At 29.7% G+C, this 9,517-nt stretch overlaps 1 protein-coding gene across 1 annotated transcript in view; it reads right to left on the bottom strand.

The window, feature by feature from the left end:
* LOC129907079 (RING-box protein 2) overlaps positions 1 to 8,280 on the bottom strand; it is a 92,273-nt gene extending 83,993 nt beyond the window's left edge. Inside the window, exons 1-2 of the mRNA XM_055983122.1 lie at positions 8,184 to 8,280; positions 7,929 to 8,126 (exon numbers count right to left, since the gene is read on the bottom strand). Of these exons, the coding sequence (XP_055839097.1) occupies positions 7,929 to 8,100 (172 nt within the window). The 5' untranslated portion in view covers positions 8,101 to 8,126; positions 8,184 to 8,280. The remainder of the gene's footprint in view (positions 1 to 7,928; positions 8,127 to 8,183) is intronic.
* Positions 8,281 to 9,517: the final 1,237 nt, after the last annotated feature.

Genomic DNA, 9,517 nt, shown 5'->3' with positions numbered 1-9,517 from the left:
ATCGATTTTATTTTGTTCAATTTGAATAAAATAAATCGAGAGAATATTAAGATAATTTATTTTAAAAATGAGTTGTGTTTTTAAATAATTAATAATATTATTTATATGTATGTAGATTATTAAAAAAAAAATGATGTTGATAAAATGAATCCCTATTAGATTTAAGAAATTGATGAAAAAAAATATATACAAAGAAAAAACAAATAAACAACAACAATAATTGTTGAGACCATATAAATCTTGAATATTTTTGATTAAAATATACATTGATATTATAAATGTTATGTTTGACTTTTCTTTACTGGATATAAAAACTATTCTGTCATTAAAAAAGAACAGAGAGTGTAAGTTTGTGCGTACTAACACACAGTTTTAATCAATATGGGATTCTGAAATTCAAGAATTAGTCAAACAAATTCGGTGGCGTTTTGGAAATTGGAGTTAAGTTCAAGTATAAAGAGCATGCTTTATACTATTTCTTTCTTTAAAAACAGAAAGTGATAAAATCATTATTTCGCAATGTTTCTGTGTTTTAGTATCATTTTTTGAGATAATTCATTGGCAAATAACGAATTATTTTTGTAAAACAAGTTTATGATAATCAAAAATTGTGCAATAATAGTGTTTAAAGGCCACATCTGAATTGACGAACTTATCTTATTAACCATCTGTAGGCACACCTCTTTTTTGTGACGTAATAGGCACACGGGTGCGAATTTGGTTTATACCATGGAGAATCAAGTATGAAATTGATGTAGAATATTCCGAGGAATTCGAATATTGTATTCACAATTCCGAAAAAAAAAAAATATTTTCACCCTTATAAAGAGACTTTTTTGTGACCACTTTTTTGAAAAATCGTAATTTTTTATTTTTGACCTGCCAAATTCGACAGAGGGTTAATAAAAAAAATATTAGATTAAACTTAATTAATGTTAAATCAAAACCGAGAAAAAATCATCAGCATTGCCTTTCAAAATTATTTTGATTAAAATTAGATGATGATATTCCAAAAACAAGAAAAAAGATCAAAACAAAACTCAATGCGATAGTCTAAAATTTTTGAATTGATGTTTTACAAGAGTACACCCGACGACAAAAAAACCCTCGCATTTATTTCAAGTCGTTTATAAGTGAATTTTTGGTAATTTTATCAATTTAACTTAATTTTTATGAATTATTTCGATCAATTGTTCTTCAATTAAATATAAATTTAACTCTACACTCTACAATTTCTTTCGGAGAAAAATCATAAAGGCTAAAAAAGTGAAATTTAGTTTTTCCTCATTGAACACACAAATCTGCACTATTTGGATCTTTTCAGTTCTTTTCTGTGAGGATTCTCTGTAGAGATGTAATTTTGTGATATTTTTTTATGAATATTTTTCTAGTTTTTTTTTTTTTTTTAATTGGCAATTTTAAAGGTTATTTGAAAACTTGCCAAGTTAACGATCAAAATTTAATTGATATAAATTTAAAACCAAACTTTATAACATGGTACACTTTTATATCTTAGTGCATTTTGTACCAGCATAACTTCAACATGGGGGAACTTGCCGTAGCATTTAAAATCTTTATTATTTGGTTATTCCAGCTTCTTTTCTTTGAAAATCTCAAGTTTTCGATACTTCTTATGTTTTTTAAAGCAGTTCTGTGATTGTATTACGTATTAGGTCTTTTATAGTATATCAAAGGATGGGGACCACGTTTCCTGATAAAAGAATTTCTAATTTTAAAAATATTTCTTTTGCATACGATTCGACCAAGGGCCAAGATTCTACGATAATCAGAAGTGTTCTATAATATTGAATGAAAATTTAGAGAAAATTGACCGGTTACCACGCCCCTGAATTGAAAATATCGAAATGGTAACGGAGTTACGTATAACAGAGTTAAGCGCGACAGAGTAACAACCGTCAAAGTTACGCAAAACCGAAGTTACGAAAAACTAGAGTTACGAATTCTAAAGTTATGTTAAGCTATGACATGTGATTTTTGGGTTGGCAACAATTGCGAGGAACGATATGGAATTATGGAAACATAAATAAGAGAATATCGATTCTCATTGGTTATTTTAATAGATTTTAACGAAAATGGGTGTGGTTTAATCTTTTTATGCAAAAAACAACCCCATTGCACATCAGTTCACCATACCAAAATAACGTATGTAAAAAAAGGGGTGGTTTGGTTATTATTTTAATATAAATAATAACAAAGTGGGTATTACAAAATACGCTATGAATAATTATATTAATTAATAGAAAAAAAAAAAAATACGTATTTGCAATATTAGTTGGACAAATAAGAAGTTAAATTCAATAATGTTCCCCAAACTTATGTTTTTTTTTTCTATTTCAACGTTTTTGCGATCTTCTCACAAAAACAAAACCATATATGTATATCTATACCTATCCAATAAAAATTTTACAAGATTAAATAACACCCATTTTCGCTTTACTCATTTAGTTCTGACCAATGAGAAAAATGTTTATCTCTTGTTTGTATTTCCATAATTCCATATCGTTCCTCGCAATTGTTGCCAACCCAAAAATCACATGTCATAGCTTAACATAACTTTAGAATTCGTAACTCTAGTTTTTCGTAACTTCGGTTTCGCGTAACTTTGACGCTCGTAACTCTGTCGCCCGTAACTTTGGTATTCGTAACTTCGTCGTTTTCCCGAAAATATCATATTTTCGATTTTTTCTTTTGTATGATCTACATGACCCATCACCCTGCCAAATAACAAGTTTCTATATTCTACTATAACGGAAAATTCTCCATAATTTTGTGTGGCAGTCAGTTAGTCAGTTACGGATTTTGCGATTTTTCAAGCCGTATATCTCAGAAAGTACTTATCCTAAATTTTGTGAGGAGTTTGTTTTCAACTTGCTTAACAAATGAAGCGAGTGTGTGGTTAGAGGGGGTCGAAAATGCCCTTAGTTATTTCCTATACATAAGAGTGTAGTGAGTGCCAAAATGGCTAGAGAACTTGGATAGGCACTACCATGCCCCTTGATTAAAATATATTTATTTTCCCTTAATACATACTCATAATGTTGTATTGGTTCCTCAATTTTCTTTCTTTATTTTCAGTTCTTGATCATTTATTTAAAAAAATTAAAAAAAATTATTTATTTGTAAAAACAAAAATATCGAAAACCATTTATCGTCGGTCTCATGAGAAAACCTCGCAACTCCCAAAATCAAAATTTTACAGGAGAGACGAAAGAGTAAACAAACAACAGAGTAGTTGGGAAGAAACGCGCTGTGCAAAATTTGAATTTAAGTCTATTTAGAGTTTTCGGAATGACCCCAAATTTTTTGGGTTGCTCCGCTGACATATTTTCTAAAGAATGTCATTCAAAAGTCATTTTTGAAAAAAAGTGGAGTTACGAGGTTGTCTTATGAGACCGACGTTATGTACTTTTGAGAAGATTTCTATGCGTTAATTTGATATTTTTTTGGAGATTAAAGCCTAAAAGCTGCTGAAGCGAAACGAAAATTTGTCCAAGTCTCCAAATTCAAAAAATATAGTTTGGAGCAAGAAAAATGTCCTGGAAAGCATAACAAAATTTTCGTGCACGATTTCGTTGTGCTAGTTTTGTATGAAAAATTGAAAATATTCGTTTTCCTTCAGCAGCATTCAGCATACTAGCACAGATAGTAAATTATATAATCTGTGATACTATGTAGGCTCAAGAATTAATTTTTTTACATTCTTTAATTAAAGATTTTTGGTCGTTTGGCGTTCGAGTTTCTTGTTTTTGTAGTTTGTACGTAAGTCGTTTGTACTAAAACGATAAGAAAACGAGTTGCTCTTGGAGCGCCAATTTGGGTTAACTTCGCAGTTCCTTCCGCACTTCGTCCTTCCCAACTAAAAATTTTGCTTTTATAGAGCTTTATAGAAGCAAAAGAAGCATGTATAAAGGGGATCGGGTAAAAATTCTGGCTTCAAAATTCTGCTTTTCAAAATTCTGCCTTTTCAAAATTCTGCCAGCATTATATTTGAACAAAAAAATTCTGCCAGTTCTGTTTTTTTTTATAGCATATGCACTGGCTAAAAAAAATACACCTCATTAATGTAATTCAACATTGGTACTTTCCTAATTTTTTTACTTGCGATATAGGTACTATAGGGCAAGTTTAGGATTCGTAAAAAAAATCGAACTTGAGATAACAATTTTACATGACATTACGATGATGGAGAATGCCAAAAAAGTGGGTCCGGCAATTCTGTCTGTCTGTCTGTGTGTCTGTCTCTATCTGGAGCTGCACCCTAAACGAGTGAAGTGATTTTCTTCAAACTTGGTAGTTAGCAGTTTTTGGTGATTCCCTAGAGGGGAAATTGAAATTTTTTTTTATGACCAAAACTAACTATACCTGCCATATAACGGAAATAGAAAAGTTATTTTTTTTTAAAAACGGCTCTAACGATTTTGATTAAAATTTTTGTGTTTAGTACTACACATAAAGCCTGGTACGCTGCTCGCGCTAAATTTTAGCTCCCATACAAATTATCGAAAAATTTTAGCCGAGGTAAAATGAGTCCCATACAAATTATCGATAACTTGTATGGGAGTTTTATCTTGGCTAAAGTTTAGCGCGAGCAGCGTACCAGGCTTAAGATCCAACTTTTTAAATAAAAAAAATATTTTTTGTACCGTTTTTAACGGTACCTGTCATAGAACGGTTTTTTTCGTTTCTGAATATCTCGTACAACATTAACCCGATTTAAATGAAAATTTTTATACAAAAGTGTGTAAGTAAAGATAATATTAAAATTTTAGAAAATTTTCAAAAACCGCATTTTTGGATTTTTTTAAAAATATTTCAAAATTTTTTTTTGAAAAGTCAATTTTTTGAAAACGGATCAATGAAAAATTTTGAAATTTAGTTTTTATGTGTAAATTAATTATTTCTTCAAAATGGCATACCAACTTTTTTTTTGAAAAATGTTAAAAAAATTTTATATATAAAAATTTATTTTTTTAAAAAACGGCTCCTACAATTTTCGAAATTTTTTTTCTAAAAATACCTTTTTATACAAGAAATAAAATGGCATATTTGTTTTTTTTTTTTTTAAGATAATTTGAAACGGAGTTTAATTAATTATAAAAACAGATTTAATTTTTTTATACTACATACTTATGAAATTTCTTCAAAATATCAAATTTTAAATTTCTTGAATAAATAGCTTTAACATTATAGTTACTTTAAGCATAAGAGCAAGTACGTGCGACCCCAGTCGTGCAATTTATTTATTTAAGTGTCGCAAATATTTTTTGAATTCCATATACTGACTTTCTTTCAAATAAAATATGTAAACTAATTGGAACCGATGTTGTTTGATACAAAATATTTTTAATTAATTATTTTCGGAAATGTTTTATATTAAACCTTTTCTTAAATATTTCAAATTTATTCATTCATAAAACAAAAATTACCTAATACGCATTCTAAAAATGACAAATTTTCAAAAAGATGATTTTACAGAATTCTGCAATAAATTAATTTTTTTTAATTTTTTGCAGAATTTTGAAAAACAGAATTTTTAAAAACAGAATTTTGAAAAGCAGAATTTCGACCCCGGCAGAATTTTGACCCCACCCCTGTATAAAGCTTTACAGAAGCAAAATTGTTAGTCGGGTTCTTCCCTATGACACGATAATTTCTTTACTCAAGCCTCTTTGGCGTCCAGAGCGATTCGTTTTTGTGTCGTTTTAGTACAAACGAATATAAATTATTTTTGGTAAATTAAAGTTTTTTTGTCATTTATTATCCAAGACACTATTTTTAATTAATTAATTTTTCATTTAGGTACATGTCGCTTAACATTTTTAACGGAAGAAAAATGGGGTTTAATTTCGAATTGATTAATTTGAAATTTAGTCCAGTGCATTTATAATTTGACCCAGCAGTTTGTACCACCCCCAAATTTTTGTTGCTCATTCGATAGAGCATTGGCTGAATATTATTACCCTGATTTTTCGCACTCGTGAAATTCACCTTTCGGCCGCCATCTTGGATTTTAGTTTTTGTTGAATATCTCGATTTCTATTTATCCTACATAAAGGTTGTGTATACAAGAAACGTAGGCAATTAAATTTCGCGTCTTTTATGTTAAGAACACTTTTTCGATATTCTGAATATTAAAAATGTTACAAGCCAACAAAGTAAAAAAAAAACAGAAAAAAGTGACAATTTTAAAGTTTTGAGCACTTTTTATCAAAATTATGAAAAAACGTATCGAGAAAAGATTATTCGCCTTAAAATTCTCTACAACTCTGCTATACAACGGGTCTATGGAAAATCTGTTCATCATAAAATTATCTACAAATATTGTCTTATGCATTTTTCTGTAAATCCAACCGATTTCAAACTATATTATAACGTAGTCATTTAAACTACATAAATTTGTTCAAAGTTTCGATATGACTCTTAGAAGTAGTCTAAGATTGATTTGGGGTGTTTTGACCCTCAAATGTTTTTACCCTGAGACCAAAATGTCTCAGGGTAGGTAATTTTGACCTGAGGGTCAAAATTAATTGCTAAGATTTTATTAAATAGTTAGTTAGTAGCTAAGTAACTTAGTTAGTTAGTTAGTTAGTAAGTTAGTTAGTAAGTTAGTTAGTAAGTTAGTTTGAATATCGATTACAAGTGAAACTTATAAAAACGTATTAATTAAAAGCAAAAGAGATTACACATGTATTTTTCAGTATTCAAATACTGAATTATTCACTCTTAAAAAAACAAACCTATTATTACGTATCATGTATTATGCCTACGCTTGAAACAGCTCTATTCCGAAAACGGTTGGATTTACAGAAAAATGCAGAAGTCAATATTTGTAGATAATTTAACAGATTTTCCATAGACCCCTATTGACCTCCAAGCAACAGGTTACGAGATGTATGCGAAAAACTGATTTTTGTGACCTTTTGACCTCTATAACTTCTAACGCGGACGCGATATCAATGTCGATTTTTCACATCTTCATAACAACGCCGTAACGAAGGTCTATACCAAAATCGAGCCCAGTAGGAATTTTTCCGCAGATAGAACCTAAAATTACTGGACTATAAAGATAAAAAACACAAACAGAAAAGAGCATTTTTAACAAAAAAAAGTATTAATAATTTTTGTATTTATAGCAGTAGAATAAAAAGTTGTATACCAGAGTTGTAGAAAATTTTAAGGTAAATAATCTTGTGCTCAAAACTTTAAAATTGTCACTTTTTTCTGGTTTTTTTACTTTGTTGGCTTGTAACTTTTTTAATATTCAGAATATCGAAAAAGTGTTCTTAACATAAAAGACGCGAAATTTAATTGCCTACGTTTCTTGCATACATAACTTTTATGTAGGATAAATAGAAATCGAAATATTCAACAAAAACTAAAATCCAAGATGGCGGCCGAAAGGTGAATTTCGCGAGTGCGCAAAATCAGGGTAATGATATTCAGCCAATTCTCTATCGAATGATCAAAAAAAATTTGGGGGTGGTACAAACTGCTGGATCGCCCATATATGAACATCATAAATGCACTGGACTAATTGAAATAATCAGTCAACAGTAAAAAATCCTTATTGCCTCTAAACGATGTTATGATTTTATTCCATGTAGGCATATATTGGAATTGCCTATTAGAACTACCTGCTAATTGCTACTTTGGAACGCTAGAGCTTTACGATAAGAAATAATTTTTATTCTCATCGTTCCAAAATTTTACACCTGAACAGACCTTTAAACTATACAAGAATACATCTCATACAAGAACCAATTATTTGTTACCCGATTTCATATAAAGATGTCGCTAGTTGAATATTCGCCGAAATGGAAACTTTCCGATTTTTTGTAACTTTTGTTGCTTAATTCGCAAAATTTGTTTTTATTTCTTTAATTCCAACTAAATAAAAGAAAACTTACCCATTACTTGGACACGGCAAATGGCGCAAATATCACACTCAACATCCCAACTCCACATTGCAACTGCATTCCATTTCTTTAAAGTGAACATTTTTTCCTCCGGTTTGGTGGAAGTCTCGGCGGTCTCTTCCAATTTGTCCGATGTTGATGGAGTTTCATTTTCTTCTGCCATGATTTTCGATGAATTTTATTTGATAACTTTATGAAGTAATTAGTTATAAGTAGAATAAAAAGAGTTTTAATGGAAATTCTCACTTAATTAACAATGCAAATCAGTGAAGAAATAAATTTGTTTTATTCTTGTGTTGCACAAATTCACACACAAAAAAGATGACAGGATGACAACAAAAAAAAAATTATTTGCAAACTGTCAAATGCGGCGAAATGTCAAATTGGAAAATATAATTGTAGTAGAATTTTAATACTAGATTTCTTGTGGTTGTGAGATTTGATAACAACTATTATGTTCTACTACACAAATTTAATTGACATCTAGCGGCTGGTAGGTGAACTTTTCAAACAGTTTGAAAGCTGCTGCGAATATCTTTTTTTGTAAAAAAAAACGAGGGTGGTTAAGGTTTGTATTAGCCCTGTGGTGCGTTCTTTTATTCGACGATGTTAACTATTGTTAACAATAGTTAACTTTCATCGTTCCTAAATGAGAAAAAAGTTACAAAGTGTTACATCGTGACGTCACAACATCGTTCCTAAATCCAATGTTGAAGTGTCAAATAGTTACATTTTGTTACTTTTTCCAACTCAGCTCCTGGACTTGAGTTTCAATGTTAATCTGTCAAACACAACTAAATGAGGAAGAGAGGGGATGATGTGAGAAGAGAATTTCTTGTTTGTTTCCATATTTGAAATTATTGAATGCATATTTTTGTTTCAATTTGCTTAGAATTCAATTAAAAAGAATTATTTCAGTACCAAATTAATTTTTTCTTGTTTATTCATTCATAAAATTACTCTCAAAAAATTTTCTTTTGACAGATCAACACAATGTAACATTATTCGTTCCTAAATCAAAGTTGAAATTTTCTAACAAAATCTAACAAAAACAAATACAACGATTTTTTTGACATAACAACAATAGTTAACTATATTCAAAAAAGAACGGACCACTGTTCTTTGTATATAAAATCTTTAGTACTATCATGAAAAAAAACAGCACCACCAAAATAGTAAGCTAGCGAACGAACTAAAAACTATGTCAAATTTCAAACAGAAATGTATATCTCATCTCCTTACTCCCATTATTGAATTCGATCTAAGCGCCCTCGTGACCACTCAGGTAGCGAACAAACTAAAAAAATTCACTTAATGATAATACTATAGATTTTATATACAAAGGCCCTGTTCCATTGGAGGTGGTAGTTTACTACTAGTAGATGTTTTGGTTAATCTAGTACTATCATCTATTCACGCTCTTCTTCCCGAGTAGCTGAAATACCAATTTTAAACAAAACAAAAAGAGGTAGTTTTGGTTAAAATATTTGCTCCTACAAGCTACAAGAGTCAACACTTAGAACAAGTTCGAAGATCTTTAATTCGATTTTTTTTTTTTTTGTTGAAAGGAATTCGACAGA

The sequence above is a fragment of the Episyrphus balteatus genome, chromosome 1, assembly GCF_945859705.1.
Source record: "Episyrphus balteatus chromosome 1, idEpiBalt1.1, whole genome shotgun sequence".
NCBI lineage: Eukaryota > Metazoa > Arthropoda > Insecta > Diptera > Syrphidae > Episyrphus > Episyrphus balteatus.
This window is presented reverse-complemented; position numbering and strand designations above follow the sequence as displayed.